The sequence below is a fragment of the Pseudophryne corroboree genome, chromosome 1 (assembly GCF_028390025.1).
Source record: "Pseudophryne corroboree isolate aPseCor3 chromosome 1, aPseCor3.hap2, whole genome shotgun sequence".
Lineage (NCBI taxonomy): Eukaryota > Metazoa > Chordata > Amphibia > Anura > Myobatrachidae > Pseudophryne > Pseudophryne corroboree.
Window position 1 is genome coordinate 83,663,437 of NC_086444.1, and position 27,404 is coordinate 83,690,840.

At 47.6% G+C, this 27,404-nt stretch overlaps 1 protein-coding gene across 1 annotated transcript in view; it reads left to right on the top strand.

Annotated features, from left to right (window-relative positions):
* WDR70 (WD repeat domain 70) overlaps nt 1–27,404 on the top strand; it is a 672,355-nt gene that overhangs the window by 103,403 nt on the left and 541,548 nt on the right. Inside the window, exon 8 of the mRNA XM_063961183.1 lies at nt 307–440. Within this exon, the coding sequence (XP_063817253.1) occupies nt 307–440 (134 nt within the window). The remainder of the gene's footprint in view (nt 1–306; nt 441–27,404) is intronic.

A 27,404-nucleotide genomic window follows, 5' to 3' on the forward strand; every position in this document is an offset into this window, starting at 1 on the left:
AGTACAGGGAGTGCATGACTCAGTGATACATCTCAGAAAGGTCTTTTACATGTGTTTGTGTCCGTAACATCATTGCAGATCTATTGCACGTGCTTTGTTCATCTTCTATGGCCCAGCTGTCTCTGACTGGCAGGATAATGGGGCGGAAATGTCTACTGACAGGGCAAATGACAGCACCTCACTTTTTACTCTTTCTGTAGTGACTCTGGTTCTTGTTTTCAAAATTCGTAATTTATTATGATATCCATATAATGAACTTATGTTGTAATAAAGTTCTCACTGAATAAACGGTCTGTTTTGTTTTAGGTGTCTGCATTGGGGTTGGACCCCTCTGGTGCGCGCCTGGTGACCGGGGGCTTTGATTATGACGTTCGGTTTTGGGATTTTGCAGGAATGGATGCGTCTCTGCAAGCATTCAGGTCACATCAGCCATGCGAATGGTAAGTGCGTGCTTTAACCTTAACGCGTGAGCTGAGATGATTGAGCGGAGTCTGCAGATTGCAGCTGGAGTCATGTTTTCTGCATCTCAGAGATGGGCTTCCATATACTCCTGGCATTTGGGGTAAAATGTAATCAATCTTTAATCTCATTAAAGAGTTTTGGATTTAAAAAAAAGAAAATATAGGTTCGGTATTGTTTTTCTTTATTGTTTTTGTTCCTATCCTCTTATTGTCCACATGTCCTCAAATTTCACATTGACGCCTCCTTACAGAACAGGATCCTTAGCAGCTAGACTTCTCGGTAGATGGGGAATATGGGGTCTATTCATGAAACAGTGAAAAGAGTGGAGAAGTGAGCCTGTGGAGAATTTGCCCATGGCAACCAATCAGCTTTTTCGTACAATTGTATAGTGTGCAAATTATAAATGTTACTTCAATGCTGATTGGTTGCCATGGGCAACTTCTCCACAGGCCCACTTCTCCACTCTTTAAACTGCTTCATGAATAGACCCCTAAGTGAGGATACCAATCCCGGATGGTTGTATGATGACCCGTGTGTTTAGTGGCCTACACCGTTTAGACAGACCCACATAGGGCACTTACACAGCAGCACAGAAGAAGAATGCACTTCACAAGTTATTGTACATTTTTTTGGAAAGTACACTAATTCATGATCCTCATGACAATATGTGTGTAGGTGTGTGAAACTACAAGACCCCGCATACTCTAACCGCTTGTCCCAATCTGCATTACAGGATGTCTAGTGTTTTCATGTCAAGACGGGTTTTCATGCATTCAGTTAGATTCATACCCCTTTATAATCTGGGACAGACCCCTTTCCCGCTGCGGCTCCGACCCCGGTGCAGTCTCTCTTCTGCCTGTGCTTAGAGATTTTGTCATCACCAAGCGCCGGGCAATCCGGCTGCCCCCATGCTGAAAACGGGACCCAGGTTGGATGACCCGAGTTACCAGTTTAAGCTACAACCTTACCTGGGTCCTTCCTGGGTCCATCCCTTGCAGTTACCTGGGAAGGATTCCCTGGTCACTGGACCTGTGTTTTTTTGGAAGGAGCCATTTCCACTAACAAAAATTCCAGGTTGATGCGCATTCACGTGCAATAACCTGTGATTTTAAAGGCACTTGAAAAGGGGTATTAGTTGAATGTTTAATGCAGTGTATTGCTTTAGGAAACAGTCAGCATTGTGGGCTGTGCATAAAAATGAATGAGGCCGCTGAAATTAATGTGGAATACTGTCCAACTGTCCTGATTTGATCGACACATGCGCACTCTCCAATTGTACCATTGGAGCCAGTACAGTACTCTTTTTTTTTCTTCTCTCTTACGTCCTAGAGGATGCTGGGGACTCTGTAAGGACCATGGGGTATAGACGGGCTCCGCAGGAGACATGGGCACTCTAAAGACTTTAGAATGGGTGTGCACTGGCTCCTCCCCCTATGCCCCTCCTCCAGACCTCAGTTAGATCCTGTACCCAGAGGAGACTGGGTGCACTGCAGGGGAGCTCTCCTGAGTTTCTCTGAAAAAGACTTTTGTTAGGTTTTTTATTTTCAGGGAGCGCTGCTGGCAACAGCCTCCCTGCATCGTGGGACTGAGGGGAGAGAAGCAGACCTACTTAAATGATAGGCTCTGCTTCTTAGGCTACTGGACACCATTAACTCCAGAGGGTCGGAACGCAGGTCTCACCCTCGCCGTTCGTCCCGGAGCCGCGCCGCCGTCCTCCTCACAGAGCCGGAAGATTGAAGTCGGGTGAGTATTAAGAAGAAAGAAGACTTCAAAGGCGGCAGAAGACTTCAGATCTTCACTGAGGTAACGCTGCGCGCCATTGCTCCCACACATACACACACACAGCGGGCACTGTAAGGGTGCAGGGCGCAGGGGGGGCGCCCTGGACAGCAATATTAACCTCAAGGGACACTGGCATAGAGATTAGATACGGCGGAGGCGGTATATTAAACCCCCCCCGCCAGTATAAATAATTTGAGCGGGACCGAAGCCCGCCGCTGAGGGGGCGGAGCTTGATCCTCCAGCACTAATCAGCGCCATTTTCTCCACAGCACACTGCAGAGAAGCTGGCTCCCCGGACTCTCCCCTGCTGAACATGGTTACAGAGGGCAAAAAAGAGGGGGGGGGGCACATTTAATTGGCACAGTGAGTGTAATTATATATATTTATATAAAAGCGCTGTACTACTGGGATTTTATTCCAGTGTCCGGTGGCGCTGGGTGTGTGCTGGCATACTCTCTCTCTGTGTCTCCAAAGGGCCTTATTGGGAGACTGTCTCCATATAGATATATCCCTGAGTGTGTGGGGGTGTCGGTACGTGTGTGTCGGCATGTCTGAAGCGGAAGGCTCATCTAAGGAGGAGGTGGAGCAGATGATTGTGGTGTCTCCGTCGGCAACGCCGACACCTGATTGGTTGGATATGTGGAATGTTTTAAATGCAAATGTGTCTTTATTACATAAGCGATTGGACAAAGCAGAGTCCAGGGATAAAACAGGGAGTCAATCCATGGCTTTGACTGTGTCACAGGGCCCTTCAGGGTCTCAGAAACGTCCACTGTCCCAAGTAGCAGACACTGATACCAACACGGATTCTGACTCCAGTGTCGACTACGATGAGGCGAGGTTACACCCAAGGGTGGCCAAAAGTATTCATTATATGATTATTGCAATAAAAGATGTTTTGCATATCACTAATGACCCCTCTGTCCCTGACAGGAGGGTATGCATGTTTAAGGAAAAGAAACCTGAGGTAACCTTTCCCCCATCTCATGAGCTGAATGAGTTATTTGAAAAAGCTTGGGAAACTCTAGACAAGAAACTGCAGATTCCCAAGAGAATTCTTATGGTATATCCTTTCCCGGCACAGGACAGGTTACGGTGAGAATCCTCACCCAGGGTGGACAAGGCTTTAACGCGCTTGTCCAAAAAGGTGGCGCTACCGTCTCCAGACACGGCGGCCCTCAAGGATCCTGCTGATCGCAGACAGGAGACTACCTTGAAATCAATTTATACACATACGGGTGCCTTGCTCAGACCGGCAATAGCGTCGGCTTGGGTTTGTAGCGCTGTAGCAGCGTGGATAGATAACTTGTCAGCTGACATTGATACCCTAGATAGGGATACCATTTTATTGACCTTAGGTCACATTAAAGACGCAGTCCTATATATGAGAGACGCTCAGAGAGACGTTGGGCTGCTAGGTTCAAAAGCCAACGCCATGGCGATTTCTGCTAGGCGAGCCCTGTGGACCCGCCAATGGATGGGTGATGCAGACTCAAAGAGACATATGGAAGTTTTGCCTTACAAGGGTGAGGTTTTATTTGGGAAAGTCTCGCGGACCTGGTTTCCACAGCTACCGCGGGTAAATCTACTTTTTTACCTTATGTTCCCCCACAGCAAAAGAAAACACCACAATATCAGATGCAGTCCTTTTGGTCGCATAAGTCCAGAAGAGGTTGGGGCTCTTCCTTCCTCACCAGAGGTAAGTGTAGAGGGAAAAGAATGCCTGCTACGGCTAGTTCCCAGGAGCAGAAGTCTTCCCCGGCTTCTACTAAATCCACCGCATGACGCTGGGGCTCCACTGAGGGAGTCCGACCCGGTCGGGGCACGTCTTCGACTCTTCAGCCACGTCTGGGTTCAATCAGACGTGGATCCTTGGGCGATGGAAATTGTATCCCAAGGATACAAGCTGGAATTCGAAGAGGTGTCTCCGCGCCGATTTTTCAAATCGGCTTTACCAGCTTCTCCCCCGGAGAGGGAGATAGTTTTAGCTGCAATTCAAAAGCTGTATCAACAGCAAGTGATTGTCAAGGTTCCCCTAGTTCAAAAGGGAAAGGGGTACTATTCAACCCTGTTTGTGGTTCCGAAACTGGATGGCTCAGTCAGGCCTATTCTAAATCTAAAATCCCTAAACCTGTACTTGAAAAAGTTCAAATTCACGATGGAATCGCCTGGAAGGGGGGGATTTTATGGTGTCACTAGACATAAAGGATGCATACCTTCATGTCCCCATATATCCCCCTCATCAGGCGTACCTGAGATTCGCTGTAGAGGACTGTCATTACCAGTTTCAGACATTGCCGTTTGGGCTTTTCACGGCCCCGAGGATTTTCACCAAGGTAATGGCGGAAATGATGGTGCTCCTGTGCAGGCAAGGTGTCACAATTATCCCGTACTTGGACGATCTCCTGATAAAAGCGAGATCGAGAGATCAGTTGCTGAAAAGCGTGTCGCTCTCCCTGAGAGTGCTGCAGCAACATGGCTGGATTCTGAATCTACCAAAGTTACAGTTGGTTCCAACAACTCGGCTATCTTTCTTAGGCATGATTCTGGACACGGAACAAAAGAGGGTTTTTCTCCCTGGAAAAAACTCAGGAACTCCAGAACATGGTCAGAGACCTGTTAAAACCGAAAATAGTTTAAGTCCATCAATGCACTCGAGTACTGGGAAAAATGGTGGCGACCTACGAGGCCATCCCCTTCGGCAGGTTTCATGCGAGGACATTTCAGTGGGACCTTCTGGACAAGTGGACCGGGTCCCATCTTCAAATTCATCAGAAAATAAGCCTTTCCCCCAGGGCCAGGGTGTCTCTCCTGTGGTGGCTACAGAGTGCTCACCTTCTAGAGGGTCGCAGGTTCGGCATTCAAGACTGGGTTCTGGTGACCACGGATGCGAGCCTCCGAGGATGGGGAGCAGTCACACAAGGAAGAAATTTTCAGGGAACATGGTCAAGCCAGGAGGCTTGTCTACACATCAACATACTGGAATTAAGGGCCATATACAATGGCCTACGACAAGCGGAGAATCTTCTTCGACCTACCGGTTCTGATTCAATCAGACAACGTCACAGCCGTGGCTCATGTAAACCGCCAAGGCGGGACAAGGAGCAGAGTGGCAATGGCGGAAGCCACAAGGATTCTGCGCTGGGCTGAAAATCACGTAAGCCCTCTGTCAGCAGTCTTCATTCCGGAGTGGACAACTGGGAAGCAGACTTCCTCAGTAGACACGATCTCCATCCAGGAGAGTGGGGACTTCATCAAGAAGTTTTTGCAGAGATAACAAGTCTTTGGGGACTTCCTCAAATAGATATAATGGCGTCACGCCTCAACAAGAGGCTTCGGAGGTATTGTGCCAGGTCAAGGGACCCTCAGGCAGTAGCGGTAGACGCCCTGGTGACACCATGGGTGTTTCAGTCGGTCTATGTATTCCCTCCTCTTCCTCTCATCTCCAAAATATTGAGAATCATAAGAAGAAAAAGAGTGCAGACAATACTCATTGTTCCAGATTGTCCTCGAAGGGCCTGGTATTCAGATCTTCAGGAAATGCTCACAGAAGATCCATGGCCTCTTCCTCTCAGGGAGGACCTGTTGCAGCAGGGGCCCTGCGTGTTCCAAGACTTACCGCGGTTACGTTTGACGGCATGGCGGTTGAACACCGAATCCTAGCTGGGAAAGGTATTCCGGAGAAAGTCATTCCTACTGTGATAAGGGCTAGGAAGGAGGTGACGGCAAAACATTATCACCGTATCTGGAGGAAGTATGTTTCTTGGTGTGAAGCCAAGAATGCTTCTACGGAAGATTTCCACCTGGTCCGTTTTCTCCACTTTCTACAGACAAGAGTGGATATGGGCCTGAAGTTAGGCTCCATTAAGGTACAGATTTCGGCCCTATCTATATTCTTTCAGAAGGAATTGGCTTCTCTCCCAGAAGTCCAGACTTTTGTAAAGGGAGTGCTGCACATCCAGCCTCCTTTTGTGCCCCCAGTGGCACCATGGGACCTTAATGTGGTGTTACAGTTCCTTAAGTCTCACTGGTTTGAACCACTTCAAACGGTGGAATTAAAATATCTCACTTGGAAAGTGGTCATGTTGTTGGCCTTGGCATCGGCAAGGCGAGTGTCGGAGTTGGCGGCTTTATCTTACAAAAGCCCCTATCTGATTTTCCATGTGGATAGAGCGGAGTTGCGGACTCGTCCTCAATTTTTGCCCAAGGCGGTTTCTTCTTTTCATATGAACCAACCTATTGTGGTGCCTGTGGCTACACGGGACTTGGAGGATTCCGAGTCCCTTGATGTGGTCAGGGCATTGAAAATTTATGTGGCCAGAACGGCTCGGGTTAGAGAACAGAGGCACTGTTTGTCCTGTATGCAGCCGACAAGGTTGGCGCTCCTGCTTCGAAGCAGACTATTGCTAGCTGGATCTGTAACACGATTCAGCAGGCTCATTCTACGGCTGGCTTACCATTACCAAATTCTGTAAAGGCCCATTCCACTAGGAAGGTGGGCTCTTCTTGGGCGGCTGCCCGAGGTGTCTCGGCATTACAGCTGTGCCGAGCTGCTACTTGGTCGGGTTCAAACACCTTTGCGAAGTTCTACAAGTTTGATACCCTGGCTGATGAGGACCTCATGTTTGCTCAGTCGGTGCTGCAGAGTCATCTGCACTCTCCCGCCCGTTTTGGAGCTTTGGTATAATCCCCATGGTCCTAACGGAGTCCCCAGCATCCTCTAGGACGTAAGAGAAAATAAGATTTTAAACCTACCGGTAAATCTTTTTCTCCTAGTCCGTAGAGGATGCTGGGCGCCCGTCCCAGTGCGGACTACATCTGCAAGACTTGTATATAGTTTTTGCTTACTTAAGGGTTATGTTACAGTTTTGATCAGTCTCGGGCTGATGCTGTTTTGTTTCATGCTGTTAACTGGTTCGTATATTCCATGTTATACGGTGTGGATGGTGTGGGCTGGTATGAATCTTGCCCTTAGATTAACAAAAATCCTTTCCTCGTACTGTCCATCTCCTCTGGGCACAGTTTCTCTAACTGAGGTCTGGAGGAGGTGCATAGAGGGAGGAGCCAGTGCACACCCATATCTAAAGTTCTTTTTAGTGCCCATGTCTCCTGCGGAGCCCGTCTATTCCCCATGGTCCTTACGGAATCCCCAGCATCCTCTACAGACTAGGAGAAAAAGATTTACCGGTAGGTTTAAAATCTTATTATATATACATATATATATATATATATATATATATATATATATACTGTGTATGTATGTGTGTGTGTATATATATATATATATATATATATATATATATATATATGTATATATATATATATATATAATTAGCAAATTTAAGTACTATGGTTTCCTTGAGTTGACATAATGTGAGCTATATAAGGGATACTCCATTACATTTTGAAATTTTCCAATTTATTAAAAACTATGTTTATTAACTTGTGATATACCAGAAATCCATATATACAGTAAGTGTCAAGACTAATTACTAGATACCCAATTACTTTTTTTTTCTGATACGAGGGGTTAATAGGGGCGCTCATGAAAAAACCCACACACCAGAATCTTACAGGTTCAAATGACAGCCAAGGAATCAATTGTATTAATAAAAAACATATATGTTTATTAATAACAATACTCTACTAAGATAAAATTACTGCTTGAATACAGAAACTGATAAAATACACAAATTATAATAAGCTTCGATTAAAGTGCTCACAATAGGTAAATTGACACTGAACTAAATCTGTATAAAGGATCAAGGAATATGTATCCAATTGTTGCTGTCCTTTATAAACAATGTAGCTACAGCTACTAAATGGAATGCCTTTATGAGTCACAGTGGCTGGCTACATGCATATTGAATTGCCAGCTTAATAGGTTTTACAGATGTAAAAAATTACCTCACCGGGAGGGCTGGTGTGCCCGAGCGTCCTCGGGTTAATCCAGAAATGTGCCCGTTAGGTGGAAAGCTGGAGAGTTCAAATAGATAAGCCGGCTGCAGGCTTTTATCTTTCAATAGACCTGCTGATGTCACCTTAAAGTGCTGTGCAGATAGATGATGGAAAGCAGGTGTGCGGCCACTAATTCGGGCGCCGTCTGGGAGATCCAGCCGTATGGAGACTACCTTCCAAACTACCTGGACGTGCACCATCCGCCGGTAGTAAACGGGATGGAGAGTGCTGGAGACAGTTGTCGGGGCCGCACTGCGTCTGCGGCTAGATGTGAAGCCAAGTTTGAGTCGCCCGCAGCTGCTGTGGATAAATACCGGGTGAAGTAGCTGTGACCCGAAGGCGTCCGGAATGTAGATGTTCAGTGAACGAGCATTGGGGGAGGAGTCCTGACGCGTTTCGTCACGTGACCCGTGACTTTCTCAAAGAGGAAGAGTTCTTTGAGAAAGTCACGGGTCACGTGACGAAACGCGTCAGGACTCCTCCCCCAATGCTCGTTCACTGAACATCTACATTCCGGACGCCTTCGGGTCACAGCTACTTCACCCGGTATTTATCCACAGCAGCTGCGGGCGACTCAAACTTGGCTTCACATCTAGCCGCAGACGCAGTGCGGCCCCGACAACTGTCTCCAGCACTCTCCATCCCGTTTAATACCGGCGGACGGTGCACGTCCAGGTAGTTTGGAAGGTAGTCTCCATACGGCTGGATCTCCCAGACGGCGCCCGAATTAGTGGCCGCACACCTGCTTTCCATCATCTATCTGCACAGCACTTTAAGGTGACATCAGCAGGTCTATTGAAAGATAAAAGCCTGCAGCCGGCTTATCTATTTGAACTCTCCAGCTTTCCACCTAACGGGCACATTTCTGGATTAACCCGAGGACGCTCGGGCACACCAGCCCTCCCGGTGAGGTAATTTTTTACATCTGTAAAACCTATTAAGCTGGCAATTCAATATGCGTGTAGCCAGCCACTGTGACTCATAAAGGCATTCCATTTAGTAGCTGTAGCTACATTGTTTATAAAGGACAGCAACAATTGGATACATATTCCTTGATCCTTTATACAGATTTAGTTCAGTGTCAATTTACCTATTGTGAGCACTTTAATCGAAGCTTATTATAATTTATGTATTTTATCAGTTTCTGTATTCAAGCAGTAATTTTATCTTAGTAGAGTATTGTTATTAATAAACATATATGTTTTTTATTAATACAATTGATTCCTTGGCTGTCATTTGAACCTGTAAGATTCTGGTGTGTGGGTTTTTTCATGAGCGCCCCTATTAACCCCTGGTATCTGATTAACCTTATAGGAGCGTTACACATCTCCTTATAGTGGCGAACGTGTCCCTTGCACCATAATTTTCAGGCTCATTATATTTATATTCCTATATATTCATTTATATATTTTTTATTGCTAGTTTAGGGTTAAACACAGGCGCAGCAAAGTTTTTCTTACTTTTTTTTTCTGCTCGCGTTCTCCTATCGGCACAGACGCAATTGTTTTTAACGTACCTTAGAATTTTTATTTTTTAGTTATTTATCCTTTAGAGAATGCCCCTTTTGTGAGTCCTTATTCCTTTCCGACAGAAATTATATTACTCCTGGGAGCGCCATCCAGTCCATTATACATTATACCTCTTAAGGTGGTACACACTAATAGATATATCTGCAGATCAATTGATCTGCAGATATATCTATGGACGGATCGAGTAGTGTGTTCAGCATACACACTGCTCGATCCGTCGGGGACTGACGTCATGAACTGGGCGGGCGTGTACACACGCCCGCCCAGTTCAGCTGTCAATCACCGCCGGCCGCCGCAGCATGTGTACGGGCGGTCGGCCGACCGCCCCGTACACACACAGCGACGCGCCAATATATCGGTAGATATATTGGCCGTCGGCTGTGCTGCGCGGCCGACGCAATACGTCTGTGAACGACGGAGTTCACAGACGTATCGGCCGTACACACTGGCCGACGGTCCTGCGATATATCGGCCGTTCAAGAGATCGGCCGATATATCGACCAGTGTGTACGGGCCTTTAGGTATAAATCTTTTGTGCCCTGTTGCCATTATAGTATTGACCGTTTCAATCTAAACAAAACCTACAATATCCTGTAGAAGAACCTTCTCCCCAGCTCCTCATTCCTCCCAAGCATGAGCTATCAGGACTCACCCATTGCCCATACCTAGATTTCTAAGGATCGAAATCTTAATCTGCCCGCACCCAAAATAACAGCTTCTTAATATTAGGTGGGTGAAACTGCTAAGTATTGGGTAAGGATGCTGTGATATTACCATAATCCTTAGGACTACTCAACTCCAGTCCTCAGTTGCCACCAGTAGGCCATGTTTTGTGGGTTTCTTTAATTATGCACAGGAGGGGTTCATCTCTTTTACTGGTTCAGTAATTATCCCACCTGCTTTCACATATAGAAATCCTGAAAACATGACCTGTTGGGGGTACTTGAGGGTTGAGATTGAGAATCACTGAATGACCTTTATGGTATTATGGAATTTTCAGGCTTCGTTTCAGAACTAGTAGCGTGATACCTTCCATTATGGTATGCATGCAGCCACTAATTGCACGACTGATAACTGTTGTGTTCTTGTTAGATTATAAAACCTTTATTTTGATTATATTTCTATGTTTGTGGCACAGTAAAAAAATAAAAAATAACATCTATTTGCACCCCTTGCTGTGTAACATGGTTTGTCCATCTGCAAACTTACTTGGCATCACAGAAATAGCATCTCCACCTGCAGGTAACATTGTCTTCCAATAAGTTTTGCTTGTTTCAGGGATGAGTCTAAAGTTTTCTTTAAGGGCAGGTGTGGTTTAAGAAACACAAACACATTTCTGCAGAGATGGACTCCTTCAGGTCTCTTGCAGCTTCCCCTTGAGACTTAAGTGGCGATTCTGGCTATGAACGATTTTAGCTTAACAATTTCACTTGAAGCTCCCAAGGTCCAGAACCAGAACTTTTGTCTATGAAAGATAGACGGTAAGCTGGAATGTCGGGGGGGGAGAGCGAGACTTCTGGATGGGAAGGGTATAATCATTATCGTTGGCTTATATCGTTAGTACTGTACACACACAAACGATATGCGCTGTCTAAGCCAAAAGACACTGCATGCACAGTCTATTTTTTCCAGCGATGATGATATGCGGGAGTGAGAATCGTTCATCATTGGTTCTATACACACGGTAAGATATGCACTAGTTTTTCAAACGACATAGACTATATAGTCCATATCGTTGGCTAGAATCGTATCCGTGTGTATGCGGCTTTACTTGTATCCTCAAGCTGTTTGAAATTAATAGATTGTAAGCTTGCGAGCAGGGCCTTCCTACCTCTATGACTGTTTGTCATTACCCGGTTTTGTTTTATCATTGTTGTTTCCAATTGTAAAGCACAACGGAATTTTCTGTGCTTTATAATAAACTTTTAATAAACAAATAAATAAATAAATAAATAATAATCCAAATATGTCTACAAAGAGTAAGTTAAAATTCTGCACATCAGTCAAAATAATTTAACAGAAGTGCGCCTTTATTCTGATGCCGCAGCCAATGTGAGACGTCCGCCAACTGTGGCTCTAATCTGCCGCTGTTCATTGTAAGATGCACCATTGTTTGCACCATCAAACATTGCAGTAGCCCTTCGGAGGAGCAGAATATCCATCTAAACATGCTCATGGGTGACAATGCAACTGCGTCTCAGACACTGTCCGTGACATGCCCATTTCTCATACGTCCTAGAGGATGCTGGGGACTCTGTAAGGACCATGGGGTATAGACGGGATCCGCAGGAGACATGGGCACACTATAAGACTTTGAATGGGTGTGAACTGGCTCCTCCCTCTATGCCCCTCCTCCAGACCTCAGTTAGACTTTGTGCCCAGAGGTGACTGGACACACACTAGGGGAGCTCTACAGAGTTTCTCTAAAAGACTTCATGTTAGGTTTTTTTATTTTCAGGGAGACCTGCTGGCTACAGGCTCCCTGCATCGTGGGACTGAGGGGAGAGAAGCAGGACCTACTTCTTCTTAGTTCAAGGGCTCTGCTTCTTAGGTTACTGGACACCATTAGCTCCAGAGGGTTCGATCACTTGGTTCGCCTAGCTGCTTGTTCCCAGAGCCGCGCCGTCACCCCCCTCACAGAAGCCAGAAGAAAGAAGCCGGGTGAGTATGTGAAGAACCTAAGACTTCAGGACGGCAGAAGACTTCAGTAATGGAGGTAACTCGCAGTGGTCACGCTGCGCTCCATGCTCCCACACACCAACAGCACTCTCAGGGTGCAGGGCGCTGGGGGGGAGCGCCCTAGGCAGCAAGTTACTAGAAGTTGTTAATACCGCTGCATGAGGGCAGATTCTCTCCCTGGGCACCGTTACGATACCCCCGCCAGACATTGCAGCGGTCACGCCGCGCGCCATGGCTCCCACACGCCGACGGTCGTTAAGAGGGTGCAAGGCGCTAGGGAGGGAGCGCACTGGGCAGCAGTATTTATATTTTTATATATATATATATATATATATATATATATAATTTGGGGGTGACAGTGCATCTATACAGTGTCTTAACACTGTATAGAGACCCCATTGACATACAGGAATGTATATTTTTTGCGGGCTGGAGCGCGCCAGGAGGGAGCGGAGCTTAGCCTTCTTTGCAATAGACAGCGCCATTTTCTGCTTGTCCCCGCCAAAAGTATGAGGGGGCACAAGGTTAGTGCTATTTAGAGTAAAATAGCACTATATTTGCACAAATGGGCTTGTATACTGTGGGTTATAAATATATGTTTATACCTGTGTGTTCCCTGTCGGGTACCCACTATAGTTTAGTCGACATAGGTCGATAGGTGAGTGCTCTGTCAGTTATGCAGATCACAGTCAACTTCGCCGACTTTTCTGTGTGTTCCCTGTCAGATATACCCTCTATAAGTCACTTGTGTCGACACAAACACCTATCAGGTTCACTGTCTGCATCGCTGGAACCTGTTTAGTACTTGATACAGTAGATACTGATTCAACAGGTCGGTAGGGGTGTGCTTGTTAAAAGAAAGCATGTTATGGGAGACGCAGTAGTTTGTGGGTGACCCTGTCGGCACCAACCGTTCTTACCGGGGTGACTAACTTATTCCTGTATTTATATTTTTATGTATAGGTGTGGTACGGTTCCGTGGGCCTGTAGCTCGTGCACAGCCGTGGTAGTATTTGTGAGGGAGCGATATTAAAATTATATGTATACTTCCCTCGGGGTCGCAAGAATGTTGTTTACCTGGTTACTACTCCCTGTTGTCGACGAATACTAGGTTTTCTGTCGACTATAATGTTTCCTGGTAGATCCTCAACTGGGGCAGTTCAGTACATGATCATACACATTTAGAACACATTAATGTCACTGGGGACCAGAAGGCTCCGGACAATCCGCTTATATATATGAGATATATATATATATATATATGTATATATATATATATATAGAGAGAGAGAGAGAGATGTGGGATATGTGTGTAATTGTGTATTACGTTTTATATATTCATATTCGGATTTATACTGAAGGTAATAGTATTCCTTCTCATGTGCTGCTCACTCTGTTGATAAAGCTCTAGGTCGGCCGTGACGAGTTGGTCTCAGATCCTCGCAAGGAGTACGAATGTTTATTCTTTTCCCGTTGTGGATAGAATACGGTGAAAGTCAACTCCTGGTCGACGCTGAGCCCTGGCGTAAAGGATCATACACAGGAAGCTAAGTGATATTTCTCTGACGTCCTAGTGGATGCTGGGGACTCCGTAAGGACCATGGGGAATAGCGGGCTCCGCAGGAGACTGGGCACTCTAAAGAAAGATTTAGTACTATCTGGTGTGCACTGGCTCCTCCCTCTATGCCCCTCCTCCAGACCTCAGTTAGAATCTGTGCCCGGACAGAGCTGGGTGCTTTTAGTGAGCTCTCCTGAGCTTGCTAATAAGAAAGTATTTTAGTTAGTTTTTTTATTTTCAGAGAGCTTCTGCTGGCAACAGACTCTCTGCTACGAGGGACTGAGGGGGAGAGAAGCAAACCTACTAACTGCGGCTAGGTTGCGCTTCTTAGGCTACTGGACACCATTAGCTCCAGAGGGATCGAACACAGGACCTGACCTTGTCGTCCGTTCCCAGAGCCGCACCGCCGTCCCCCTCACAGAGCCAGAAGACAGAAGCCGGCAGAAGCGGAGAAGACATCGAAATCGGCGGCAGAAGACTCCTGTCTTCACATGAGGTAGCGCACAGCACTGCAGCTGTGCGCCATTGCGCCCACACTAACCCACACACTCCGGTCACTGTAGGGTGCAGGGCGCAGGGGGGGGCGCCCTGGGCAGCAATTAGATACCTCCTGGCGAATGCTGCATATAAACAGTGGCAAACTGTTATATGTATGAGCCCCCGCCATTTATTTTACTAAAAATCGCGGGACAGAAGCCCGCCGCTGAGGGGGCGGGGCTTTCTTCCTCAGCACTCACCAGTGCCATTTTCCTTCCACAGCTCCACTGAGAAGAAGCTCCCCAGGCTCTCCCCTGCAGAATCACGGTAGAAGGGTAAAAAAGAGAGGGGGGGCACATAAATTTAGGCGCATAAATCATAATACAGCAGCTACTGGGTAAACACTAAGTTACTGTGTAATCCCTGGGTTATATAGCGCTGGGGTGTGTGCTGGCAGACTCTCTCTCTGTCTCTCCAAAAGGCCTTGTGGGGGTCCTGTCCTCATTTAGAGCTTCCCCTGTGTGTGTGTTGTGTCGGTACGCGTGTGTCGATATGTTTGACGAAGAGGGCTATGTGAAGGCAGAGCAAGTGCAGTTGACGGACGTGTCGCCGCCGACGGTGCCGACACCTGATTGGATGGATATGTGGAAGGTGTTAAATGATAATGTAAACTCCTTACATAAAAGGATGGATAAAGCTGATACCTCGGGCCAGTCAGGGTCTCAACCCATGCCTGATCCTACAGCGCAGAGGCCCTCAGGGTTTCAAAAGCGCCCACTATCCAAAATGGTTGACACAGATGTCGACACGGATTCTGACTCCAGTGTCGACGATGATGCAAAATTGCAACCAAAAATTACAAAAGCTATACGTTACATGATTATAGCGATGAAGGATATTTTACACATATCAGAGGTAAACCCTGTCCCTGACAAGAGGGTTTATATGTATGGGGAGAAAAAGCAAGAGGTGACTTTTCCCCCTTCACATGAGTTAAATGAGTTATGTGAAAGAGCGTGGGATTCCCCGGATAAGAAAGTCCTGATTTCCAAAAGGTTACTTATGGCATACCCTTTCCTGCCAGAGGACAGGGTGTGCTGGGAATCCTCCCCTAGGGTAGATAAAGCTCTGACACGCTTATGTAAGAAGGTGGCCCTGCCGTCGCAGGATACGGCCACCCTAAAGGATCCTGCAGATAGAAAGCAGGAAAGTATCCTGAAATCTGTTTATACACATTCAGGGACTCTACTGAGGCCGGCAATTGCGTCGGCGTGGATGTGTAGTGCTGTAGCAGCGTGGACAGATAATCTGTCTGAGGAAATGGATACCTTAGACAGGGATACCATTATGCTGACCCTGGGGCATATAAAAGACACTGTTCTATATATGAGGGATGCCCAGAGGGACATTTGCCTACTGGGCTCTAGAATTAATGCAATGTCCATTTCTGCCAGGAGGGTCCTGTGGACTCGGCAGTGGACAGGTGATGCCGACTCCAAAAAACACATGCAGAATCACGGTAGAAGAGGGTAAAAAGAGAGGGGGGGGCACATAAATTTAGCGCAAAATCAGTGTATACAGCAGCTACTGGGTAAACACTAAGTTACTGTGTAATTCCTGGGTCATATAGCGCTGGGGTGTGTGCTGGCATACTCTCTCTCTGTCTCTCCAAAGGGCCTTGTGGGGATTCTGTCCTCAAATAGAGCATCCCCTGTGTGTGTGGTGTGTCGGTACGCTTGTGTCGACATGTTTGACGAGGAAGGCTATGTGGAAGCAGAGCAGGTGCAAATGAATGTGGTGTTTCCGCCGACGGCGCCGACACCTGATTGGATGGATATGTGGAAGGTTTTAAATGATAATGTAAACTCCTTGCATAAAAGGTTGGATAAAGCTGAAGCCTTGGGACAGTCAGGGTCTCAACCCATGCCTGCTCCTACAGCGCAGAGGCCATCAGGGTCTCAGAAGCGCCCACTATCCCAAATTGTTGACACAGATATCGACACGGATTCTGACTCCAGTGTCGATGGCGATGATGCAAAGTTGCAGCCTAAAATGGCTAAAGCCATCCGCTACATGATTATAGCAATGAAGGATGTATTGCACATCTCAGAGGAAAACCCAGTCCCTGACCAGAGGGTTTATATGTTTGGGGAAAAAAGGCATGAGGTGACTTTTCCGCCTTCACATGAGTTAAATGAGTTATGTGAAAAAGCTTGGGAATCTCCAGATAGAAAAATGCAGATTTCCAAACGGTTGCTTATGGCGTATCCTTTCCCGCCAACGGACAGGTTACGCTGGGAATCCTCCCCTAGGGTAGACAAAGCTTTGACACGCTTATCTAAGAAGGTAGCCCTGCCGTCACAGGATACGGCCACCCTAAAGGATCCTGCGGACAGAAAGCAGGAAGGTATCCTGAAGTCCGTTTATACACATTCAGGTACCCTACTAAGGCCGGCTATTGTTTCGGCCTGGATGTGTAGTGCTGTAGCAGCATGGACAGATACTTTATCTGAGGAACTGGATACCTTGGACAAGGATACTATATTACTGACCCTGGGGCATATAAAAGACGCTGTCCTATATATGAGGGATGCCCAGAGAGACATTTGCCTACTGGGCTCTAGAATAAATGCAATGTCGATTTCTGCCAGAAGAGTCCTGTGGACTCGGCAATGGACAGTTGATGCCGATTCAAAAAAGCACATGGAGGTTTTACCTTACAAGGGTGAGGAATTGTTTGGGGACGGTCTCTCAGACCTGGTTTCCACAGCTACTGCTGGGAAGTCAAACTTTTTGCCATATATTCCCTCACAACCAAAGAAAGCACCGTATTACCAAATGCAGTCCTTTCGCGCACAAAGAAGCAAGAAGGTCTGAGGTGCTTCCTTTCTTGCTAGAGGCAGGGGCAGAGGGAAAAAGCTGCACCTTACAGCTAGTTCCCAGGAACAGAAGTCCTCCCTGGCTTCCACTTAATCCACCGCAAGACGCTGGGGCTCCACGGGTGGAGCCAGGAGCGGTGGGGGCGCGTCTCCGAAATTTCAGCCACCAATGTGTTCGCTCACAGGTGGATCCCTGGGCTATACAGATTGTGTCTCAGGGATACAAGCTGGAATTCGAGGTGATGCCCCTTCAACGCTACCTAAAATCGGCCCTGCCAGCTTCCCCCATAGAAAGGGAAGTAGTGGTAGCGGCAATTCACAAGCTATTTCTCCAGCAAGTGGTGGTAAAGGTTCCCCTCCTTCAACAGGGGAAGGGATACTATTCCACAATGTTTGTGGTGCCGAAACCGGACGGTTCGGTCAGACCTATATTAAATTTAAAGTCCCTGAACATTTATCTGAAAAGATTCAAGTTCAAAATGGAATCGCTCAGAGCGGTCATTGCAAGCCTGGAAGAGGGGGATTTTATGGTGTCTCTGAACATCAAGGATGCTTACTTGCATGTCCCCATTTATCCGCCTCATCAGGAGTACCTCAGATTTGTGGTACAGGACTGTCATTACCAATTCCAGACGTTGCCGTTTGGCCTGTCCACGGCACCGAGAATATTTACCAAGGTAATGGCAGAAATGATGGTGATCCTGAGAAAGCAAGGAGTCACAGTTATCCCATACTTGGACGATCTCCTCATAAAGGCGAGGTCGAGGGAGCAGTTGCAGATCAGCGTGGCGCACTCACAGGAAGTGTTGCAACAGCATGGCTGGATTCTGAATATCCCAAAGTCGCGGCTGATTCCTACGACGCGGCTGCCCTTTCTGGGCATGATTCTGGACACAGACCAGAAGAAGGTGTTTCTCCCGACGGAGAAGGCTCAAGAGCTTGTGACTCTAGTCAGAGACCTCTTAAAACCGAAACAGGTGTCGGTGCATCACTGCACGCGAGTCCTGGGAAAGATGGTGGCATCGTAAGAAGCCATTCCCTTCGGCAGGTTCCATGCGAGGATCTTTCAATGGGATCTGTTGGACAAATGGTCCGGATCGCATCTTCAGATGCATCGGCTGATCACCCTGTCCCCCAGGGCCAGGGTGTCTCTTCTGTGGTGGCTACAGAGTGCTCACCTTCTCGAGGGCCGCAGATTCGGCATACAGGACTGGGTCCTGGTGACCACGGATGCGAGCCTCCGAGGGTGGGGGGCAGTCACTCAGGGAAGAAATTTCCTAGCGTTGTGGTCAAGTCAGGAAACTTGTCTGCACATAAATATCCTGGAACTAAGGGCCATATTCAACGCCCTGAGTCACGCGGAGCCCCTGCTTCGCAACCAACCGGTGCTGATTCAGTCAGACAACATCACCGCGGTGGCTCATGTAAACTGCCAGGGCGGCACAAGAAGCAGAGTCGCGATGGCGGAAGCCACCAGGATTCTTCGGTGGGCGGAGAATCACGTACAAGCACTGTCAGCAGTGTTCATTCCGGGAGTGGACAACTGGGAAGCAGACTTCCTCAGCAGACACGACCTCCACCCGGGAGAGTGGGGATTTCATCAAGAAGTCTTCCTTCAGATTACGAATCGATGGGAACTGCCACAGCTAGACATGATGGCGTCCCGTCTCAACAAAAAGCTGCAACGGTATTGCGCCAGGTCAAGAGACCCTCAGGCGATAGCTGTGGACGCCCTTGTAACACCGTGGGTGTTCCAGTCGGTCTATGTGTTCCCTCCTCTTCCTCTCATACCCAAGGTACTGAGAATCGTAAGAAGAAGAGGAGTGAGAACAATACTCATTGTTCCGGATTGGCCAAGAAAACCTTGGTACCCGGAATTGCAAGAAATGCTCACAGAGGACCCATAGCCTCTGCCTCTCAGACAGGACCTGTTGCAACAGGGGCCCTGCCTGTTCCAAGTCTTACCGCGGCTGCGTTTGACGGCATGGCGGTTGAACGCCGGATCCTAGAGGAAAAAGGAATTCCGGAGGAAGTTATTCCTACGCTAATAAAGGCTAGGAAGGACGTGACAGCAAAGCATTATCACCGCATATGGCGAAAATATGTTGCTTGGTGTGAGGCCAGGAAGGCCCCTACAGAGGAATTCCAACTGGGCAGATTTCTGCACTTTCTACAGACTGGAGTGACTATGGGCTTGAAGTTGGGATCCATAAAGGTCCAGATTTCGGCCCAATCCATTTTCTTTCAAAAGGAACTGGCGTCTCTTCCTGAAGTTCAGACGTTTGTTAAGGGAGTGCTGCATATTCAGACCCCTTTTGTGCCACCAGTGGCACCTTGGGATCTCAACATGGTGTTGGGTTTCCTAAAATCCCACTGGTTTGAACCACTTAAGACCGTGGAGCTGAAGTATCTCATGTGGAAGATGGTCATGCTATTGGCATTAGCTTCGGCTAGGCGTGTGTCAGAATTGGCGGCTTTGTCATGTAAAAGCCCCTATCTGGTTTTTCATATGGACAGGGCAGAATTGCGGACTCGTCCCCAATTTCTGCCAAAGGTGGTGTCATCTTTTCATTTGAACCAACCTATTGTAGTGCCTGCGGCTACTCGTGACTTGGAGGATTCCAGGTTACTAGATGTAGTCAGGGCTTTGAAGATTTATGTAGCCCGAACGGCTGGAGTCCGGAAAACTGACTCGCTGTTTATCCTATATGCCCCCAACAAGTTGGGTGCTCCTGCTTCAAAGCAAACCGTTGCCCGCTGGATCTGTAACACGATTCAGCAGGCTCATTCTGCGGCTGGATTGCCGCGTCCAAAATCAGTGAAAGCCCATTCCACTAGGAAGGTGGGCTCTTCTTGGGCGGCTGCCCGAGGGGTCTCGGCATTACAGCTTTGCCGAGCTGCTACTTGGTCGGGTTCAAACACATTTGCAAAATTCTACAAGTTTGATACCCTGGCTGAGGAGGACCTTGAGTTTGCCCATTCGGTGCTGCAGAGTCATCCGCACTCTCCCGCCCGTTTGGGAGCTTTGGTATAATCCCCATGGTCCTTACGGAGTCCCCAGCATCCACTAGGACGTCAGAGAAAAATAAGATTTTACTTACCGGTAAATCTATTTCTTGTAGTCCGTAGTGGATGCTGGGCGCCCGTCCCAAGTGCGGATTTTCTGCAATACGTGTACATAGTTATTGCTTAATAATGGGTTATGTTATGTTGGCATCCATTGTTGATGCCCTGTTGTTGTTCATACTGTTGACTGGATAAGTGTATCACAAGTTATACGGTGTGATTGGTGTGGCTGGTATGAGTCTTACCCGAGATTCCAAAATCCTTTCCTTATAATGTCTGCTCTTCCGGGCACAGTTTCCTTAACTGAGGTCTGGAGGAGGGGCATAGAGGGAGGAGCCAGTGCACACCAGATAGTCCTAAATCTTTCTTTAGAGTGCCCAGTCTCCTGCGGAGCCTGCTATTCCCCATGGTCCTTACGGAGTCCCCAGCATCCACTACGGACTACGAGAAATAGATTTACCGGTAAGTAAAATCTTATTTTTATTTCTATACTTTGGATTTATTTGCATTGCATGCACATGGTTGAGTGTTATATTCGGATATGCATCCGATAGAATTACCCTAAAGAGAGTGGGTAGGGTCTCTTATGTGGATTCTACTCTATAACATTGCAGCAGGTTGCCGCGTGACGGCAGGAGGTGTGGCCGGGGAAATGCTGAGGTTGTCTCCGAAAGATACTGGTGGGACGGTATAATGCTGTTTGGGGATGCCTCAGTTCAGTCGATTTCGGCGGATACCACTGGTAGTTCTGGCTTCGGAAGTTAGACTCCTTCACGACGGTTGGTGACGCATTCTTTTGTGGGATGCAGTCGTTTTAACCGGTTCGATACCGCTCTTTTTTCCTTTTCTGTGCAGACAATGGAAGGTGAAAAGGTAAGAGTTCTGCAGCCTTGTTAGGTTCGCAGAAGCGGATGTCCTTTTTTGTTTCTACCACATCCATCGCATGTTGATGAGTCTATCTGGCTGGAGCCCGCTCCGGTGGGAACTTGTCTACTACTTTTCAGTCGGCTTGGGAATAGACTAGGACCTGTGATTTCATTATAGAATCCTAAGGGGGACATTCTGGCGTTACAGGTGTTTCCCCTCACTGATTTTTTTCTAATAGATTTTGCTGTTCTCCTCTGGAAGGGGCGGTAGTACGCGACGCCATACCTGAGGTGCGTCAGGTTCAGGGCATGGTCCTGCTGTCCCTGGTTTAAAAAAAAAAAGAATAGAGGTTAAATGCGTTGTTCTCCGCATTCAGTTTACTTGGGTAAATTTCCAGGATTGTCTTTGCTATTTCACCAGAGTGATGGAAGTACGACCATTGTTAAGCTGTACTGGGTCACTCTCCTGTTTTAAGGTGAGGTCAAGACACAAGTAGTGCAAGCTGTTGTTTTCTCTCTGACTGTTCTTCACCACATGGGAAGACTGTTACTCCCAACGTCGCTGACGTCGGAGGTGGGTATCAGGGTAGAAACGAAACGGTTGAAGTTCTCTGTGTTCCTGTGGAAAGAGGTCTGAGAAACCGGAGTCGGATCAGATTTGCAGTGACAATCCATCACTAGGTTCCGTCGATGAAGAAGATGGGTGCGGCCTAAGAGGCATTTTTCGGTGAGCAGGTCAACTGCCAGAGTGGTTTTCACGGGGTCACTTAGAAATGTGGTCCGGGTCTCACCTGCACATACGCCGGAATATATTCTTAATGGCCAGGATATCGCTCCTGTGGTGTCTGCTCAGTTCTCACCTCCTAGAGCAGGCATTCCCAACCACGGTCCTCAAGGCACACCAACAGTGCAGGTTTTAGTGATATCCAGGCTGCAGCACAGATGGTTAAATCAAAATAACTGAGCTACTAATTAAGTCACCTGTGCTGAAGCCTGGATATCACTAAAACCTGCACTGTTAGTGTGCCTTGAGGACCGTGGTTGGGAATGCCTGTCCTAGAGGTACGAAGGTTCAGAATCCAGGATGAGATCCTGGTGTCCATGCATACAGATCTCCGAGACCGGGGAGCAGTCCTTGCGAGGGAAGTATTTCCAGAGAGAAAGGTCAAGAGAGCAAGCTTGTCTGTGATAAGCTTTCTTGCGTTAAGAGCTATTTTCAATGAACATATGCTTCGTGATCTGCCGTGTTAATTCTGTCGGACGACTTGACAGCAGTGGTGTAAGTATGCCGCTAGGGCGGAACAAGGAGCAAAGCGGCATTGGCAGAAGCTGAAAAAGTTTGCCGCTGGGTAGAAAGACTGGTAAACGCCATATTAGCAGTCTTCGTTCCGGATGTGAACGACGGAGAAATAGATTCCTCTGCAGACGTGATCTCCATCCGGGAGAAATACAGTCGTCATCGAGAAGTTTTCACTGAAGTGACAAGTCTTTGAGGTGTGCCTCAAGGGGACATGTTGGCGTCTCGCCTCAACGAGAGATCTCAGGGATATTGTTCCGGGTCAGGGGACACTCAAGCTATAGCAGTGGACGTCCTCGGGACACCTAGGGTGTTTCAGTTGGTCTATGTGTCCCCTCCGTTTTCACTCTTCGGAAGGTGATAAACGTAAGGAGAACAAAGGTTCAGGCGATCCTCATTGTTCCGGTCTAACCAAGGAGGGCTTGGTATCCAGTTCTTCAAGATTTACTCATAGAAGATCCATGGCCTTTTCCTCTACGTGAGGAACTGTTACAGCAAGATCCGGGCGTGTATCAAGACTTACCGCGGCTGCGTTTGACGGCGTGGCGGTTGAACGCCATATCCTAGCCAGAAAGGGTTTTCCCAGTGAAGTCATTTCCACACTTCTTCAGGCTAGAAAAGAAGTAACGGCAAAGCCTTACCACCGTGTTTGGAGAAAATATGTGTCTTGGTGTGAATCCAAGAAGGCTGTTACGGAAGGCTTTCAGCTAGGTCGTTCTTCTCCATTTTTTGCAAACAGGTGTGGGTGCAGGCCTAAAGTTAGGCTCCATTTAAGTGCGGTTTTGGCCTTATAAATTTTCTTTCAAGAAAGAATTGGCAACCTTTCCGGAAGTTCGGACCTTCGTGAAAGCAGTACTGCACATCCGACCTCCATTTGTGCCCCCGTTGGCACCATGGGACCTTGACGTGGTGTTGCGTTTTCTTGTGTCACACTGATTGGAACCTTTGTGAAAGGTTGTGTTAAAATTTCTCTCTTGGAAAGTGGTCATGCTATTGGCTTTGGCGTCCGCAAGGCGGGTGTCGGAAGTAGTGGCTTTGTCTCACAAGAGCCCTGTTTGATCTTCCATGTGGATAGAGAGGAATTGAGAACTCGGGTCGGATAAAAGTTCTGCCAAACGTGGTTTCTGGGTTTCGCAGAAATCAGTTTATTTTGATGCCGGTGGTTACTTAGGCATTAGCTGATTCAAAGTCTCTCGATGTAGTCAGGGCTTTGAATATTTAGGTCGCCAATTTGGCTCAGATTGGGGAAACAGAGGCTCTGTTTGTCCGGTATGCTCCCAGCATGATTGGGGCGCCTGCGTCTATGCGGTCTGTTACACGCTGGATCTGTGATACGGTTCGGCGTGCTTGTTATACGGCTGGATTGCCGTTGCCGAAGTCGGTGGAGACCCATTTTACTAGGAAGATGGGCTCTTCTTGGACGGATGCCCGAGGAGTCTCGACGGTTCAACTTTGCCGAGCGGCTACTTGGTCGGGTTCAAACACTTTTGCTATGATCTACAAGTTTGATACCCTGGCTGATGGGGACCTTTTATTTGCTCAATCGGTGCTGCAGAGTCGTCCGCACTCTCCCGCCCAGTCTGGAGCTTTGGTATAAACCCTATGGTCCTTACGGAGTCCCCAGCATCCTCTAGGACGTGTGAGAAAATAGGATTTTAATACCTACCGGTAAATCCTTTTCTCTTAGTCCGTAGAGGATGCTGGGCACCCGTCCCAGTGCGTACTGTGTCTGCCGTTATGGTTACACTTTTGTGGTGTTTCTTTTCTGTCAGGCTGTTGCTGACGTTGTTCATGCCATGGCATGCGGTGTCTTATTATTGGTTGTGTTGACACACAGGTTGTGTTACATATTCTTTCAGCATGTGGCTGTGTATTGTTCATGCCGTTGGCTGGTATTCTATTGAATGCCACGTTCTGCGGTATGTTCATGGTGTGAGCTGGTACGACACTCAACGTGTTTAAACAATAAATTCTTTCCTCGAAATGTCCGTCTCCCTGGGAACAGTTTTCTAACCGAGGTCTGGAGGAGGGGCATAGAGGGAGGAGCCAGTTCACACCCATTCAAACTCTTATAGTGTGCCCATGTCTCCTGCGGATCCCGTCTATACCCCATGGTCCTTACGGAGTCCCCAGCATCCTCTACTGACTAAGAGAAATGTATTTACCGGTAGGTATTAAAATCCTATTTTCTTACTGTACCACCCCCTGTTACCGCCTAATGAAATTCAGGTCTCTGGCATCTGTTCATTCCGCACCTCCTAGCGTTAACCATCCGGTTGCATGCACAGTGCAGACTTTAAACATCGGCCGCTTGCGTGCTACATTGAAATTAAGTGCATCTCTATATGAGGCCCTCTATGTTTTTCAATAGATTATATAATGTATACCATTTCTAAACACATCTCTTATTTCTAAGTAAATTATTTTGCATGTAGTTATTTAAGTGCCATTTTATTTTATTGATATAGGTGAGTTTGAGGCAGGTGGCAGACAATGCATCTCCAGGGACGTAGCCGAGGTCGGGGCAAGAGGTAGACTGCATCTCCAGGGACGTAGTCGAGGTCAGGGCAGGTGGCAGATAATGCATCTCCAGGGACATAGCCGAGGTCGGGGCAGGTGGCAGACAATGCATCTCCAGGGACGTAGGTAGCCGAGGTCGGGGCAGGTGGCAGACAATGCATCTCCAGGGATGTAGCCGAGGTCGGCGCAAGGGGTAGACTGCATCTCCAGAGACGTAGCCGAGGTCGGGGCAAGGGGTAGACTACATCTCCAGAGACGTAGCCGAGGTCGGGGCAGGTGGCAGACAATGCATCTCCAGGGACATAGCCGAGGTCAGGGCAGGTGGCAGACAATGCACCTCCAGGGAAATAGCCGACGTCGGTGCAGGTGGCAGACAATGCATCTCCAGGGACATAGCAGAGGTTGGGGCAGGCAGCAGATGTAGCAGGAGCAAGATGTTTTTAGGATTGCTGATCTCTGTTTTAGTGCATGTCTTAGTCTGGTGGTATACTATCTGCCTCCATTGGCATATTATGGTAAGTTTCACCGCATATGGATCACACAAATTGTATATTATCAAAAAGGCTCTGGTCTATTGCAGGAATTGGTTCTTTCAAAGCTTCTCTGTGGGGCACAGGAATTTGCGGTTTCTTATCTGGATCCCTGGAGGCCATGTGCAGTGTGACTGGAGATTCTGTTTTTCCAGACTCTCTCTGCCCAGTTAATTGAAGCAAAGAATGATGTTCTCGCACATTGGTGGTCATTCCGAGTTGTTCGCTCGTTGCCGATTTTCGCTATGCTGCGATTTGTTGCTAAATGCGCATGCGCATGGTACGCAGAGCGCATGCGCTTAATTATTTAACGAAAAGCTTAGCAGTTTTACTGTTGTCTGTGCGGCGCTTTTCAGTCGCACTGCTGATCGGTGAGTGATTGAGAGGAAGTGGGTGTTTCTGGGTGGTAACTGAGCGTTTTCCGGGAGTGTGCTAAAAAACGCAGGCGTGTCAAGGAAAAACGCGGGAGTGTCTGGAGAAACGGGTGGAGTGGCTGGCCAAACGCAGGGCGTGTTTGTGATGTCAAATCAGGAACTAAACAGACTGAGTTGATCGCAATCTAGGAGTAGGTCTGGAGCTACTCAGAAACTGTAAGAAAATATTTAGTAGCAGTTCTGCTAATCTTTCGTTCGCTATTCTGCTAAGCTAAGATACACTCCCAGAGGGCGGCGGCCTAGCGTTTGCAATGCTGCTAAAAGCAGCTAGCGAGCGAACAACTCAGAATGACCACCTTTGCCATTTACCCTGAGCCGGAGGGATGGGTCCTTGCACAGAAGCTTGGATAACAAGTCCTTTGTTACAGGCTCTGTAAGACCTTCGTATGATGGTTCCTCTGCAACGATCATTGCCTCTTCTGCTAATACTGACTCTCCATGGAAAGGGTACGATCTCATAATGAGTGTGTATAAGATGACACCAAGTGCGAATCAGTCTACTTCTGCACTGTATGGCTGGAAATTTATCAATTCTGGAGCATTATAGCCAGTGGTCCCAGTAAAGTTTTCGCTGGTGGTTTCTCCATACACATCCAATAGGGCCAGTCCAAAGTCTGTGATCTTAATATGGCCATCTGTAGTCTGTAAAATTTTATCCAATTTTATTTCCCGGTGAATTATTCCTCTTGAATGCATGAACTGCAATCTACAAACCAGTTCAGCCGCAATAAATGTTATTGTTGAAAGTTCCATCTCTATGTTCTCACTCAGGAAATGGAACAGATCTGATATACAGAGCAGATCACATGGTCAGTATGACCGACAGTCTGTTATACAGAGCAGATCACATGGTCAGTATGACCGACAGTCTGATATACAGAGCAGATCACATGGTCGTCCCTTCTGGTTATCCAACTGGGTCCTGTTGACGACAGATGCCAGTCTAAGAGGTTGGGGCGCGGTTCTGGAGCAGCACTCTTTACAGGGTCGGTGGACCAAGGAGGAATCTCTCCTCTCGATCAACATTCTGGAGTTGCGAGCGGTCTCCAGTGCGTTGAACCTGGCCCAGCATTTAATTTAGAACCGTCCTGTTCAAGTACAGTCGGACAATGCCACCACAGTGGCTTACATAAATCATCAAGGCGGCACTCGAAGCCGTTTGGCAATGAAGGAAGCCTCACGGATTCTACAGTGGGCAGAACGCCATCTACCGGCAATATCGGCAATATTCATTCCGGGAGTCCTGAATTGGGAAGCGGACTTTCTCAGTCGTCAGGACGTGCATGCCGGAGAGTGGGGCCTCCATCTAGAAGTGTTTCAACTCCTCGGGGAAAGGTGGGGGTCTTCCAGATGTGGATCTGATGGCG